The sequence below is a fragment of the Sceloporus occidentalis genome, unplaced genomic scaffold (genome assembly GCF_023333645.1).
Source record: "Sceloporus occidentalis isolate IW3139 unplaced genomic scaffold, rSceOcc1.0.p SCAF_3, whole genome shotgun sequence".
Lineage (NCBI taxonomy): Eukaryota > Metazoa > Chordata > Lepidosauria > Squamata > Phrynosomatidae > Sceloporus > Sceloporus occidentalis.
The window spans coordinates 27,092,621-27,109,067 of NW_028316983.1; the positions used below are offsets into that span (position 1 = coordinate 27,092,621).

A 16,447-nucleotide genomic window follows, 5' to 3' on the forward strand; every position below is an offset into this window, starting at 1 on the left:
CCACAATTCTGAAAGGACATTGAGAAGCTGGAGCATGTCCAAAGGAAGGCGACTAAAATGGTGAAGGGTCTGGAAACCATCCCTATGAGGAACGACTTAGGGAGCTGGAGATGTTTAGCCTGGAGAAAAGAAGGTTAAGAGGTGATATGATAGCCCTGTTTAAATATTTGAAGGGATGTCATATTGAGGAGGGAGCAAGCTTGTTTTATGCTGCTCCAGAGACTAGGACCCAGAGCAATGGATGCAAGCTCCAGGAGAAGAGATTCCAGCTCAACATTAGGAGGCCCTTGCTGAGAGTAAGGGCTGTTGGACAGTGGGACACACTCCTTCCTCGGAGTGGAGTGGAGTCTCCTTCCTTGGAGGTCTTCAAACGGAGGCTGGATGGCCATCTGTCAATGGGGATGCTTTGACGGGGAGTTCCTGCATGGCAGCCTGGGGCTGGGCTGGATGGCCCTCGGGGTCTCCTCTGACTCGGGGCGCCCCTTCTTGGCCCGAGGGCTGGCGTCCTGAGCCCGGAGGCCTCCCCGCCCTTCTGCCCGGCCCCTCCTCCGGAGGGCCGCCTCTCCTCCTCCTCTCCTCCTCTCCTCCTTCTTCCTTGGCTGCTGCCTCGCCTGCCCTCCGCTTCCTCTCCGGAGGGTCTTCAGCCTGAAGAGGGGCTCCCGAGGAGAGAGAAGAAGAAGAAGAGGAGGAAGGAGCCCTGCTTCCGCGCCCCTCTCCTCCTCCTCCTCCTTTCGGCTGCTGCTGCCTGGGGGATGGAAGGCGCCTGAAGCCCCGCCGGGGACCCAGAGGGAGCGTCTCCTGCTGGCGGGCCATGGAAGAAGGCCAGCCGGCCCCCGAGGCAGCCCCGGCCTCCCCGGCCCCTGCGGAGCCCCCCCGGGAGAGCGACCGCCAGCTCCGGCTTCGCCTCTGCGTCCTGAACGAGATCCTGGGCACCGAGAGGGACTACGTGGGCACCCTCCGCTTCCTCCAGTCGGTGAGCCTGGCCCTGGGCTGCAAGGGGCAGCGGGAAGCCCTCCCGGCCCCGGACCCCTGCTCCGGAAAGGGGCTCCCGAAGAGCCGGCAGCCGGCTCTTTCTAGGCGCCAGTGGAGCTTGGGTGCTTTGGGGAGCCCTGAAACAAGGAGAGTCCTTCTTGGCCCCAGAGAGAGCCATTGGGGACCCTCCCTGGCCCCTCGGGACCCCGAGGAAAGAGCCCCCCCCCGGTGGGTCCCTAGGGGCAAGTCTTCCCCAGGGAGGCTCTTTGGCAAGTCCTGCCCTTTGTCCCCTTGAAGGGCCTCCTTTGCGGCGGGGCATCCGAGAGCAGGCGGTCCTCCTTTTCCAGGAGCAGTCCTCCACGGCACCCTTCACCTTCCACTTGGAGCAGGGCTAAGAAGCAGGGCTGGACCTTTCTAGGAGTGTTTTTAAGCTTCCCTTTGGTCATGTCCTCCATTTCCCCTCAAATGCCCTACATTTTGCACTGCCTGGTCCTCCTTTGCGGGGAGGGCATCTGCCCAAACGTCCTCCTTTTCCAGGACCTGCCCTCCATTCCAACCTACTTTCCAGGATGAGGCATTCCAGAAGGTCCTCCATTTTTGAGCAGGAATCGATATTTCTATGAGTGTTTTTGCGCTTTGATCACGCCCTCCATACCTTCATTGACAGCAATGGCTGGTCCTCCTTTGTGGTGAGGACAGGTGGGCACCCTGAGTGTGGGGTGGCTCATTGGGGCCAGGAGGACCAGGGTGACCAGAGAGGTCCTCCTTTTCCATTTCTACCTTCTGTCCAGGAGGAATTCCAAAATAGCCTCCATTTGGAGCAGGACTTAGAAACATGCATTTAGGAGTGTTTTTAGCTTTTATGTTGCAATATCCTCTATTCCTCTTGAATGTCTGCTAAGTTGCGGTGCTTTGTGTTTCTTTGATGTTACGACACATCTGGTCACTTTGGGCTCAAAACACTACACTACACCAGCTTGGGCACAGGGTTGGTAATGTGGCTGCCAGGATTGCTTATGTAGAAGGGCGCTTCAGGATGCATCCACCGAAGGAGCTTTGTGAAAGAAAGGGGCACCCATTTTGCAGAAGGGCATCATCATCATCATCATCATCACCTGCAGGCATGAGGCACAAGAAGAGCAGCCCCAGTGCAATGAGGTCTCTGCCGGTGGGGATTGGGCACTGGCTTGCATGGCTTGGAGATGTAAGCTTACCAACAAGGGTGCTCTTTGGGATGGTTCTTGCACATTGGTTTGACCAGATCTTGGACAGAAGGGGAGCTAGGGTTCTGGGTGGTACAGTTCCTCTGGTCTGGGCACAAGGAAACAGTGGGTGCTGGCATAAGAAGTTCAGCCTTCAGGACACAGTGAAGCTTTCTTTGCCTTTGAGTGGAGGTTTTGGAAGGTCAGATCTCAACACAAGAGAACACATCCATCTGAGTTAAACTCTCAGTTTTATGTTCCTGGTAGGGCAGTGGATGCTTTATGCATTTGGATATTGACTCATAGAGTTGGAAGAGACCACAGAGTCCAACCCTCCTGCCATGCAGGAACTCCCAAAAAGCACCCCCGACAGATGGCTATCCAGCCTCTGTTTAAAGACCTCCAAAGTCGACTCCACCGCTCTCCGAGGGAATGTGTTCCACTGTCGAACAGCTCTTACTGTCTTCTAGATATCTTCTAGACAGGCTTCCTGATGGGTGGCAGGTGGTACAGGATTTATCCCAAACTGAGAAAATTGACTTCTGTTACAGACTAGGTAGAATGTGTTTTTTTAAACCAGACCTTTTTTAAACCAGACCTTTCCATGTATAAAAATGTTTACACAGATGATCATTCCTGAGATAGTTCATCAAGTGCCCAGACCAGCATTCTGCAAACAGCCCTGCTATAGTACTTGTTAATTCATGGTCATAAAAGTGTGTCCTTCCTTTGCTTTATTTATTTTTTAATCCATTGACTTTTCGGTTGATGCCTGTCTAACCATGAGGGGCTCATTAATGAAAAGTTACCAAAAAAGTCGCTCATCTGGGTAGTTCTCTTTTAATTTGCAGTTGTAACACTTCACTCATTAGCATGCCACAACACTTCTGCTTTTGCACACAACCTCTTTGTGGCTAACTCTGTCCTCACACTGTTCCAAAACCGTGAGAAGGAACACTGAGTTTTGAGCACTGCCTGTGAGCATCCATAATTGTGTTAGCTTTCTAGGGCTTCTTTGTTAGTAGCACAGTGAGCTTGAACTGGGGCAGCTCTTCTGTGAATACAACATGTCCATTCTGTGTCAACATCATATAGACTCTGGGCACTAGCCAGCCTTCAGAGATCAATGCTCTAGAGTGTTTACTTATTATGCATGCACTGGTTACATCCAGACTAGACTGCCTTAATGCTATCCACATACTTTAAAGACAGTCCAGAGATGTCTACTGGTACATATTTCAGCATCCAGGATGCTTGTGGATGTTCAGTAGTGTGATCATATTGCACTGATCCGTCAGCTATTGATTAACCAGTTGCTTCCAGGCTCATTTTGATTACTGATACTAACCTTTAAGATCTTAGAGACAGCATAATGAAGTGGTTTGTGTATTTGGGGGTGGGATGGGACTTCAGGAGTCCAGGGTTCAAATCTGTGCCATGTAAAGCCATTCATTGACCTCTGAGCAAGTCACACTCTCAGCCGCTGAGGAAGGCAATGGTCAACCCCCTCTGAAAAAAATACTGCCAAGAAGACCTATAAGAGTCACCATAAGTTGGAAACAACTTAAAGGCACGCAGCAAGAACAGCTAGCCTTTGAAACCCTGAATGCATTAGGACCAGGCTAGCCAAAAGACCACATAATTGGATATAAACTGTTCAGTCCTTAAGATTGGTCTCAGAAGCTTTGTGCTCTCATTTAACAGGGACGTCAGTCAGGTTGGTAGGTACCAAGGACATTTTTGGTGGTGGCCCCAAACCTGTGAAATTTCTTTGTGTAAGAATATTAGTTGGTCACAACTCTTACAGCTTTTAAAGTCATCCTATATATTCCACTAAGTTTTAAAAACTTTTTTCCAGATTCCCTATACATAGGATTTTATATATGTGAAATCCTGCACTGTTTTTTTTAAAAATTACATTTCATTCCATTGCTTTGTTTTGTGTAATATTTTGGTATAAGTCAGGGAGAAATAACTAAAATGTTCTGTTTTCAAAACAAAGTTTCCCTAAGACTTTAATATATTCTGGTTGGCATAATCTCATTGGCATCACAATGAAATACAAGTCACTTTCCCTCTGCTTCAATTTTTCATCTATAATCTGATACCAGCTTCCTTTTGGTTTTGAACTTTCTCTACCTATTCATATACTGATTCAATCATGAGGACAAAGAACATGTTCTTATAACTTAAAATAGTTTTTCTCTGAAGCTTGAGTTGCTTTTTGTATGAAAGAAACATTCTAAACACTTGGACAGTTAAACTGTTTGAATCAGTGCAATAACACTGTTTACAATTGATGCTTTTTGCAATACTCTTTAAAATGTCATTCCTACTCCATTTAAGACATGCCTGCTTGCTCCACAGTTCACCAGTCTGCAGATAAACTGACTATAGTAGATTGTGGGGAATAAATTTTCACAGATGTCTCTCATCATGGTGATGTTTTTTGTTTGTTTTACTAATAAAACATTTGCACCCATTCATAAAGCCTCATATGTCCTTCTGAAGGGAAAGTGTTGGTGAATTTGATAGAACATTTCCTGATCATGTATGTTTTATGACAGACCAGTGTGTGTGTGTGTGTGTGTGTGTGTGTGTGTGTGTGTGGGCAAGTGTACACATGTGTATGAAGAAAATGCATCAGCCTAGTGGTGACACACAAAAAAGGGATATTGAAAAATAGTATAATGCTACCATTTCCTATTGCTTCACTTGGTTTACAAATGGGATGCGGACACATTTAAAACTGCATCACTGTCTTTCACATGTGTCCGTCAACACAAAGAACAGCACATGCAGAGTGAGATGAGTTACAGAGTAGGATTTTCTTCCCTTCTCCCATACTGTATATCCTTTCCCTACAGTCTAGTAGCATGAAGTCAGTGGCATTAACAGTTGATTGAAAAGGAGGTAGTCGCTTGAAGGAGTGACACCAGCTTATATCCTGTTTCTCTCTCTCTCTTGGGTTGAAAACAAGGGTATGTAATCTTACAGATCTCCCAATTATAGAGCTGCTGGCTTCTTGCTCTAGAAGTTCTGTTTTAGTGGAATGTATTTCTATAAAAAGCACATGTCGCTCAACCAGCAATACCGCTGTCCCATCCCATCCCAGACAAAACAAATCAAACCTCTCTGTCCCAAGTATTGAATTTGTGACCTATGTCATCTGCAGGCTGAGCTATTAGCTATTGATTCTTTGCCCAGAATAAGCTTGAACACATTTGGCTTTGACAAGCTACAGTTAACAGATGTTTATTTTCATGTGGGATAATTTTAATTGAAAAGAGGAGTGCTGTGCTCCCATATACTGCTGCCTAAATCCTGTTGCTGCTCATGACTAGAGTTTGTTGTCGTATGCTTTCAAGTTGTTTCCAACTTATGGTGACCTTATGTTGTTGTCGGGTTTTTTGGTAAGATTTGTTCAGAGGGTGTTTGCCTTTGCCTTCCTCTGATGCTGAGAGAATGTGACTTGCCCAAGGTCAGCTAGTGGGTTTTTATGGCTGAGCAGGGATTTGAACCCTGATCTCCAGAGTGATAGTCCAATGCTCAAGCCACTACACCACCCTGGCTTGAATAGATCCATTTAATTAATCGGATTTACCTATTCAACAGTTGATTCACTGGGTCTACTCTAGTAGGGAACGACTAATAGAATTACAGCCTTTGTGTGTCATGTTTAGAACCTCTTGGAAGAGAATTTTAAAAATCCAGATCTTCCTTGGGTTTGCAAAAGTGGGAGGCAGAATATAGGATGGCGAGACATAAGTCAAGGTTATTTCCATAAAGGCAAAAGAGACAAGTGCAGGGAGAGTTATTGGTTTTGCCTATACATTTTTATTCCATCATTCCTCCAGGGAGCTCAGGGCAACATATCGGCTTCCCCTGATTATTCTAACAATGAGTTATGTTAGCCCATGGGTGGATCAGATATTGCTAGGTTGGAAAACCCAGCATCCCTCTCTGCTGGATGTGCTGTCTAGGGCTAATGGGAGTTGTAGTCAAACAACATCCAGAAGGTTACATTTTGCTCATGCCAGTGATAGACAGATAGATAAAGCGAGAAAAAGGAAGAGAGAGAGAGAAAGAGACTGAAGATTCCTCAATGAACTTCATAGCTAAATGCAGATTTAAACTTGATTGTCTCCTAGTGGGGGGTTGAATACTGATACAAATCTTTAAGAGAGGCACCATAGTGTGGTGGTTTGAGTATGGGGAGGGGAGACTCTAGGAGTCCAGGGGTTCACTTCTTTACTCCTGGTCTGGATAATTTGGATTTGTGTGTATTTTTTTGGGGGGGGGGGTAAAGATTCATAATTATAGAAAAAGGAAGAGATATGTTATGAAAGGAATTAGTAAGACAGCATAATTCAGGTAAACATTAGGGTCTAGATCCAGTTTGTAGTGCCAGTTACAGTAGACCCACTGAATCAGTGGAAACTTCAATATTCAACATTAATATATGTATGGTAAGTTCCATTGATTTCATTGGGACTAAGGTTTGTACCTAGACCTAGGAGAAATGTCCTAATGACAATGGTTGTTTAGCAGTGCAACAGATTACCTTGAGAGGAGGTGAGTTCTCTTTCTTTGGATGTGGGAAGGAAAGGTTCGATGGTCATTTTTAAGGGATGCTGTAGTTGCATCCTGTATTACAAGTCCTGTGTTAAATAGTGGATGGGACTTAAGAGCCTCCAGTTCTTGATAAGCAAGGACTATGGTCTAGTTTTTGCTCTGCTTGTAAATTGTACTCTGGTTTTTACTGTATGAGACTGGTTGCATGACTGAAAGCTTTGCCATATCAAAAATTAAAATTAAAATCCCTGTCACAAAGAAAATCAGAAGGACAGTCTAGGTTCTATTTCCATGGCATCTAGTTTTGTATGTGCATTTTTTTTGTTAATTTGTATGGAAGAATGTTCAGTCCTTTGAGCCCCTCACCTACATGGACATGTTGGACATGTTACAATCCACACATACCACCCAGTGAGAACAAGTCTTCAGCCTTATGTTTCTGCAGCCTGTTTCTGTGCATGCTAACTGGGGTATTAAATCCCATTGTGCTGAATGGTTTTTACTTTGAAAGAATTATATATATAATTTTAGCCATATTGTAGGTTCTGTGATGATGCCAGATAATTTGTGTTTTTAATCAAGAGACTGAAAAGCTCATCTTGCCAGATGCATGATGTAATGAAGACCGGAGGGGGGGAAGCAAACAAACAAACCCAGATCTGGCTCCAGTGTTTTGAAGGCAATTGGGCAACTAGAGTTCTTTGCCAACTCTGCAGAATTTTGTGTGCCTCTGTGACTTTTGATCTTGTTCTATAGGCGGGAGGGCAAGAGTGTTCTAATGGAGGAATAATTGGGAGCATAGTTGCTGTTCTTTCCTCCACTCCCTGTTAGAACATCTTAAGGATGTTTGCCCTAACTTTGTGTAAGATCATGATAGAACAGATGTGGTATAAGGGTAACTAAGAACAGTTACCTTTTTAGACTACAGCTTCCTGAGCCCTCTAGCCATCATGCCTAGTGGCCATATTGGATGGGGTAGAACTCTGAGCTGTAGCCCCCAGAAGTAGTATTCCCATGTTTTATTTATAAGAAATAGAGAGGAGTAACAAAAAAAGTTCATCTCAAATTTAAAGCAACTACTCTTAGGGCAGTCACTACTACTCTACATATGTTATTTCTTACAAGGCTGCTGTAAAGTTAAAATTGGATAACCACAACTTGAGTTCTTTGGTGGAAGAGCAGAATGTGATGTTAATAACTAACCTTACTATATATGAAAACTAGATCAGAGGTACAGTCGGCCTTCCTTATCCACGGATTTTTTTATTTACGGATTCAAGCATCCACGGTTTGAAAATATTACAAAAAAGTGTAAATTTCAAATAGGAAATCCTGATTTTCCATTTTATCTAAGGGGCACCATTTTACTATGCCATTGTATTTAATAGGACTCGAGCATCCACGGATTTTGTTATCCATGGGGGATCCTGGAACCAAACCCCAGCGGATAACAAGGGCCCACTGTATATCTTGTGGACTGCTGGCCTCTTCTGTGCAGTTCATATATCCCTCAGACTTAACAGGGTTGGCTTTCTACATTTTTGAAGTAAATGAACAAATAACACATTGCCATCTAAAAGTGGGGAGGCCATTAAGACCATTAAGTGCAGAATGTAAGATTGCCTAATTGATGCTTGTACATCTTTTAAGATGTGAAGATGAAGTGTGCCAGCACAGTGGTGTTGTAGGATGGGAAGTAAGCTTTAGTATGAAACAGCCCTTTTCTCCCAATTATATGCAAGCTGGCCCTTTATTGTTGCTTTGAAAGCGAGCCAATGGAGTCAACAGATAGCGCTTTCCTAAGTAAAGTTCAGATATTAACACAATGAAAAGAAGAGAGAGAAAAAAAGAAAATTTTATTTGGTTAAGATTGCCATCAGTGTGAAGTGTGAGTTCTCCAGAGACTGTGTGTGCAGGGGGAGGATTTGTGGTTTGGGTTGGTGCCCCTGTGTTAAACATTTACCATAGAAGCCCTAGACTTCACTTAGTACTCTCCATAAATAATGCAGTAAGAAGAAAACAACCAAATTCAATGAATAACGAAGCAGTCACTTTTGACTGACTTCCGGGCTCCTGTGGTAATGTGAAAGAATCCTCTTCTGTGTTTGATGTTAGAGACTTGCTTATAAATCAGACTGTGTTGCTGGGAGCATTTTTTGAAGAAACCTTTTCTTAGAAGAGTAGCATGTGGTCATGTAGCAGTTAAGGGAAAGGTTTTTCCATTGTGTACACTTGGAGACCTTTTCCCCTATGCTAGGTGGGGGTTCTCTCACAAATACAGAGGCCTCATTTTTATTTGCTCTGTATAAAAGATTCCACAGCTTTTATTTTACTTCTGTGGGTCAAAAGGCGAAGCAAGGGTGTGTGTGTGTGCTGTGACAGGGGGGCATAATGGAATTTGTAGAACAGAACATTTTTTCACTTATGCAAAGAAGTCTTCACTTTTTTCATGAGAAGGTGATTTCTTGAGCCTGGGAATAACATGCTTTTCAACTCCTGCAATTAAAAACATATTTTAAATGTTGTAAGTAGTTTCTGACTTATGGCAACCCTAAAGTGAAGCTGTCACAGGGTTTACTGGGCAGTGTTTGTTCAGAGGTGTTTTGCCCTAGCCTTTCCTTTGAAGCTGACAGAGTGTGACCTGCCCAAGATGACCCAGTGAGTTTCCATGGTCAAGCTAGGATTTGAACCCTGGTTTCTCAATCCAACACTCAAACCACTGAACCACACTGGCTGTCATTTTAAGTATATGTTTCCTGAATTTACCAGCAGTTGATGGGGTGGGAAGCAGGTCTGTACCGGATTATTTTGGCTACTGAAGTGAAACAGAATTTCAAAAAGCTGTATCATTGTTTTTACCTTTGCAATGTTTTTATGGCAGACACTGAACAACTCAGTGGCTATGGTCCAGACAACCTGATGTATGAGTGGGAAGCACTTCTGCTTGCATGCAGGACAGTGGAAATCACCGATTCCTTCTGTTGGACATGAATTGATTTAGAGGATCCCCTGATTTTCACGAGGACCCTTTGAATGGGTACACAGCTGGAATGGAAAGGGTAGTGAATAGGGTGTGTGAGAGAGTCCATCATGTGCACCAAGAAACTATTGTGTGCTCCCAGTCCTTTGGATCCTAGCCTGTATGTTTAAAGTTGAACATTCACAGTGATGGGAAAAATGTGACCCATAGTCGGAATGTGCCCCCCAAACATTACTTTTCATGCTCCTGGGTGATATTCAGGCATTTTTATCTTCCCCAAACAGCCAAAATGCTTCCAAATATCCCCAAATGTGGTGGTTAATCTCACCCAATGAATACCCAATAACCTTGTCTCCCCCCACAAAATGCCCCAGTCACTGGAAATTGGTAAGTGGAAATTATTCAGTATCCTCTGTGATACCACCTATCCCTGATTCACATGGTTAGAATTATCCAGGTGATTCTATACACTTGGGTCCCGTGGCAGAAATATTACAAAGTGGAATGCTTCATTTCCATTGAAAAGACAGGTAGCCATGTCCTCTTCCAGGATATTTCATGCCACTCTCGCCCCAGTTTTTTCTAGCCTGAAGAAAGGGATATCTACCCTAGTTGGTATTTAGAAAACTTTACTGCTGTTGTTGCTGCTGCAAAAGTTTGTTGCTAATTGTTATCAGTTGTCGGCTTTGACTCATGACAAACTTTTCAATGGGAGATCTCCAAGATACCTGTTCCTTAATAGGCTTGCTCACATTCTGCAAACTCAGGGCAGTGGCATCCTTGATTGAGTTAGTCGACCTATAATGTTGTCTTCCTCTTTTCCCTCTGCCTTCTTCTTTACTAAACATTATCATGCTGTCTTGTGATATGGCCAGTGTACAATAGCTTCAGTGTGGTTGGCTTCTAGGGAGAGTTCAGGTTTGATTTGTCTAGGATTCTAGGCTGCAGTGGTGATATCAGTAAAAATGAGTTGTCAGGGGGAAAGAATTGGTGCAACTTTGGACTATCTCCCACTTTGCCCCAACACACTTCCCTAAATTGGTGATGAAGGAAGTATGGTATTCTACTTTCCTTGAATTCTCTTGCAAAAAAGGAACATATTTTAAAACATGCAATGTGCCAAGGAGGCAAAAACTCCTCCTTTGCATCTTCTACCTGGCATGAGAAAGGAAGTGGAGGGTTATCTGCCATACCTTCTTCCTTCCCCAGCCCCAATAGATTACTTTCCCTGCCATCTCATTTTGTGGTTATTTGTGTTCTTTTGTTAGTGCCTGTCTCTTTTAAACAGTATTTCAAAGTAAAATGGTAGCCCGAGTGAGTGTTTTAGTATGATGGGCTCATCATTGAAGGAAGCTAGATAAGGAGTACACATGTGGTTGGTTAGGATGGCCTCAGAGGGAGCGATCAGGCAGACCCAGCAACATCAGGGACTGCCTGAAGGAAGAGGCTCCTCCCTCCTTTAACTGTCATCTTGGCCTGAGAGGGAGCCATCAGGCAGACCCAGCAACATCAGGGACTGCCTGAAGGAAGAGGCCCCTCCCTCCTCAACTGTCATCTCGGCCTCAGAGGGAGCCATCAGGCAGACCAGCAACATCTTGGACTGCCTGAAGGATGAGACTTCTCCCTCCTTTAACTGTATTTTGCATTGTATTACGATTTTACTGTACACCGCTATGATCATCGCGGAATAGCGGTCTATAAATAAAACATATTATTATTATTATTATTATTAAATGTTATTGAAATAATACATTGATAAAGAAGCAGAAAGGCATTTTACAGCCATGGATGAACCATGCTAAGGGTTTTTTCTCTCAACAGAGCATGCAGATTCTTCCAGTTGCTCTTTGCCCCCATTCATACAAGCAGAGAAGAGAAATTAAGGGGCTTGACAGACCGTCCCAAAAGGGTGGGCTGGAGGTACCCGTTTTTGCTCCTGAGGGACGCTGCAGTAGCCAAACTGCGTGGTTTCCCTCTGCACCAAAAAGAACCCGCTAAAAGCGGGTTCTTTTTGGTGCACGTGGCGAACGCCATGAATGCACCATTGGAGCAATGTCATGCGTCGATGATGCAAGCACGGCACCATGACATGCAGACGCTGCACTGCATTTACGTCATCATGGCGGCCCCCATGTGGACGGGGCCATGCCATGATGACATCACTGCCACCACATGGTAGGACTCGGGAGCATGCGGTTGCTCTGCAATCCTGAGCCCTAAAATTGGCCCCAGACTGCCACTTTCTGGCAGTCTGTATGAGGCCTAAGTTTCAAAGCATTCTGTTAAGCCCTTCCTGTTCAAATGCACAACATGGTGTGTGGAGAGCTATCCTGAGTATCAACCTATATATGATGTTTGTGGTTGGAAGGTTTCTTTAACATGAAACAATTTTCATATCGTTAGATTGAAATGTAAAAGAGAGGAGCAGGAGAAAGACAGAGAGAGGAAGAAGAGGAAAAAGAAAGGACTCAAGTTAGTCCTACAGATGTGCAAGATAAAAAAAAAACCTGTGCAATACAGGACAGATCCAGTGGGAAACAAGTCTAAGGTTGAATATCAAGTCTCTTGTGAAATAATACATCAACTAGATGTTTTGGTGATATCCACGTATACCATAAAACCTTAAGAACATCAGGGTTTATTTACTATTAAGACAGTTTTAGGGTGCATCTACACTGTAGAAATAATGCAGTTTGACACCAGTTTAATAGCCATAGCACCATCCTACAGAATCCTGGGATTTGTAGTTTCATAATGCACCAGCACTCTTTGGAAGAGAAGGCTAAAGGCATTTTAAAACGACAAATTCAAAGATTCCACAGGATAGAGCTGGGTCAAACTGCATTATTTCTACAGTGTAGATGCACCTTCAGATAAAACTCCCTGGTTCAGCCCTTTGTTTAAAATGAAGATTTCTGAGTATGTTTCATGTACGCATGTTTTACAATTTATTGTGATTTTTGCAGTCCAACACTTGTTTCCTGAAGCAAATCCTATTGAACTCTACAGGACTGGTATCAGACTGTGTTGTCACAGAGTGACAACATGAGAGTTAATTGATGCTGTAGGCCATTTCACACATTACACAGAAGAAAACGGGGGCTCCCTATTAAATGCATATCCAGTGCTGAAGCCCTTCTTGAGCTTCCTAATAATAATAATAATAATAATAATAATAAATCATCTGGTCTTGTATTTCCAACCATGCAGCATTCTAGCAGGGTTTTGAGTGTTTCCCATTGCTGTTCCCTACTGCCAGGTAAAGGTCGATGGTAGGTCTGCCAAGCATGGATATAGGCTTAATATTCAAATCGCTGGCATCCTGTTGGTATCTTACATATGTGGAAATTACCCTGTAGAAGAGGCTGGTATTATTTAGTTCAAGTTACAGGTGGAGTTGTGCATACAGTGCCATTGTTCAAGACTGTGCCATCTTCAAAGTTGTGCATTGGACATGGTTGTGTACTGTTGTGCATGCACACTGCATGCATTTGTGCACCATGCATGGTTGCACAACATGCATTGTGCATACAGATGTGCGTGCATATTAAGTTGTGAAATGTTGCATTTGACTAATGAAGCAGCACTGTACTCTCTCTCCTTGATGTAGGATCTCAATCAATGTAAGAAGTGGTCCAATAATAATGTGTAAGGTATAAGCTTGGGCCTGAGTTACTTGAGGGACCGCATCTCCCCATATGATCCGCCCCGCACACTCAGAACATCTGGGAAGAATCTGTTGGAAACTCCATCTTCCAAATATGTCTCCACATCCCAGATGGCTTTTTTGATAGCAGCCCCGCGGATCTGGAATAGTTTTACTGAGGAGCTCCATCTTATGACCCCCCTGGAAACATTTAAAAAGAGACTTAAGACCGTTCTCTTTTGTCAAGCTTTTCCCCCTGATGAATAAGATTTACATGCTTGTTGCTATTGATTCTCTGCCTTACCCTGGATATGTATGTTGTATGACTGTGTATTAATAGAGCTTGTATTGCTGGTATTTATTTTATATTTTTATAAGAGTCTTTGTGTGGTTTTAATAGTCTGTAACCCCGCTTCGATCCAATGGGAGAGGCGGGGAAACATAAATAAAAATTATTATTATTAATTATTATTATTATTATAATAAATAATATGTAATGTTTGAAAATGGCCAATTTAAGCACATTTCAGAGTGGCTTTCCTGAGATTGTGGGACATGTGTCATTTTAGAATCTAAGAGAAGGAAGGTTGACCTGAAAGTGCAAACCCATTCACTTGGCTTACAGCAGTGGATGGAGATGCCAGAGATTGACCAGTGTATGCATCATCTATTGCCTTTCGGTGACCCCCATTAATTTCATAGGGTTTTCTTAGGCAAGGAATATTCAGAGATGGTTTTGCCAGTTCCTTCCACTGATATATGGAGCCCTGGTGGCGCAGTGGTTAAATGCCTGTGCTGCAGCCATTCACTCAAAACCACAAGGTTGCGAGTTCAAGACCAGCAAAAGGGCCCAAGCTCGACTCAGGCTTGCATCCTTCCGAGGTCGCTAAAATGAGTACCCAGACTGTTGGGGGCAAATTAGCTTACTTGCTAATTAGCTTACTTGCTGTTCACCGCTATGATCTTTGGAATAGCGGTAATAAATAAAATAAATTATTATTATATATAGCCTACAGCACAAGGTATTCATTGATGGTCTCTCATCCAAGTACTAACCAGGGCTGACCTTGCTTAGCTTCCAAGATCTGATGGGAACTGGTGCCTGTGGAGTATCAACCAGACCAGTCTTCAAAAAAGCATTTGAAATCTATTGTCACAATATTTCCATTAAATCTTTTGATTTTGAACATTACATTAATGGGTTGTTCCAGTAATGCTCCCAATGGCTAGTATGCAAAGGGATAGTTGTTTGGTAGTTGTTGGATGCATCCCTGTTTAATTATTTTGCTGGCTTGCCTTTTTTGTGATGGAATCTGGAGCTCTTTCACCACCTATTGTGCAAATGTGCTATGTTAGCACACGTGCTGCCATCAGATAAAATATGCCCACATCCTGCTGATTGAAAAATATTTTGTTCAGCAACCCTGCTAAATATTTAGCTTCTCGGTATCTATGATGCCTGTGCTCTGCTTGTCATGAGATCTGGGTGTTAAGCTCTTTTATACTTTTCAGCCATCTCTCTTGTGTCTGTGATTGGTGCTTGGGGCCATTACAATGAATGTTGGTCTCTGCTTGCTTTTTGGCTATGGTTTGCTGGGTCCTGCCCCTGCCCTGCTTTCCACCTCTTTATAGGTTCAATAGGTGTCAACAATAAAGCTGCTTGTTGGGGAAGATGAACCATCTGGCTTGTGTAAAAACAAGTTGTTGTTTTTTCCTGCAAAGCAGCCTAAGAAAGGAGGAAGGGAGGGACGCCTTGTTGGTGAAAGAAGGACAGAAAGAAAGCAAAGGGAGATCTAAATGAGCTTTCCTGTTTTTGTTGTTGCTGCAGATCAGATGTGTGCATGTTTGGCAATTGCCACAGGGTGCCTAGTATGAAAAGCAGCTGGGATTGGGTAGTCTCATTCTAAAAGTCACAGCTTGTTTTGTTAGTTCAAGACATTTCCTTCCTCAGGAGCATCCTCCTTGAGCACTCCCTCCCTTATTTAACTGCCCAGAAAAAGGGTTTTCTGGTAGTCACACAAGAGAAAGATCCAGCCAAAGGGGGAAAGTCTTTAGGAAACAGTTTAAGAGTGGGAGGCAGTTGTTACCATTTTTGTCTTGGAAAGCAGGAAGAAGGGAACTAAACAAAAGCAAGCCATTTATATTGGGGAGAGGCCTTTTCTGAAACATCTGACTCAAGAGTTAATTCCTCTGCTCCTACGAATGATCTTTGCAGCTGTACATTGAGGCTAGTGGCACTCTGTACATATGTGCCAGTTGAACATTTGAGTCATATAAGTCATTTGAACAGTGAAGTATTAATATAGATGAGTATTCATGATGTAATCTTAGGCTGCATCAGCACAGTAGAATTAATGCTGTTTGATAAACTTTAACTGCCATGCCTCAATGCTATGGAATTCTAGGATTTTTAGTTTTGGGATATTTAGTCTTCTCTGTTAGAGAGCCCTGGTGGCACAACAGACTACAAATCCCAGGTTTGCATAGGATGGATCCATGACAGTTAAAGTGGTGTCTGCAGTGCGGCAGCATCCTGGGTTATACTTTGCTTTTGAGCTCCGTTCAAAGTGGTGGTATTGATTTACAAAACCCTAACAAGACCACTTCCTCCCAGATGAACCTGCCCAAAATTTGCGATCCTACAGGCCCTGTTGTGTATCTAACTACCTTATGCGGTTTGGCTAGTGGTTATGCTGTCTGTAGCAGCACCCTAACTGCAGACCTCTCTTCCAGCAAGGCCAGTCTGGCTCCATCCCTTCTGAGGTTCCTGCAGTTAGTTAAGATGATGGTGCTGCTTTGCCTGGCCTTTTGTGATTGTTATTGGTCTGGCTGTTTTAACTGTCTGGCTTTAAATTATTTTTAAGGATTGATTGTAGTATGTTTTAACATCTGTTCCTAAATGTTTGTTATTTATCTATTTATCTATATTTATAATTTTGTTTTTACCCACTGTACATCACCGTGGTGGGCTGAGAAGCCATAGGAGAATAAACTAATGAGTGAGTGAGTGAATGAATGAATACATAAGGTGCTAGAAGTCTGCTATTATATTCCTATTATACACTTGCCCTT

The 16,447-nt window shown here is 43.5% G+C and overlaps 1 protein-coding gene across 2 annotated transcripts in view; it reads left to right on the forward strand.

The window, feature by feature from the left end:
- Window positions 1–733: 733 nt before the first annotated feature.
- The window catches only part of PREX1 (phosphatidylinositol-3,4,5-trisphosphate dependent Rac exchange factor 1), a 288,057-nt gene continuing 272,343 nt past the window's right edge, over window positions 734–16,447 (forward strand). For both annotated transcript variants that reach the window (XM_089513873.1, XM_089513874.1), the window contains exon 1: window positions 734–973. In XM_089513873.1, the coding sequence (XP_089369999.1) occupies window positions 812–973 (162 nt within the window). In that variant the 5' untranslated portion in view covers window positions 734–811. The remainder of the gene's footprint in view (window positions 974–16,447) is intronic.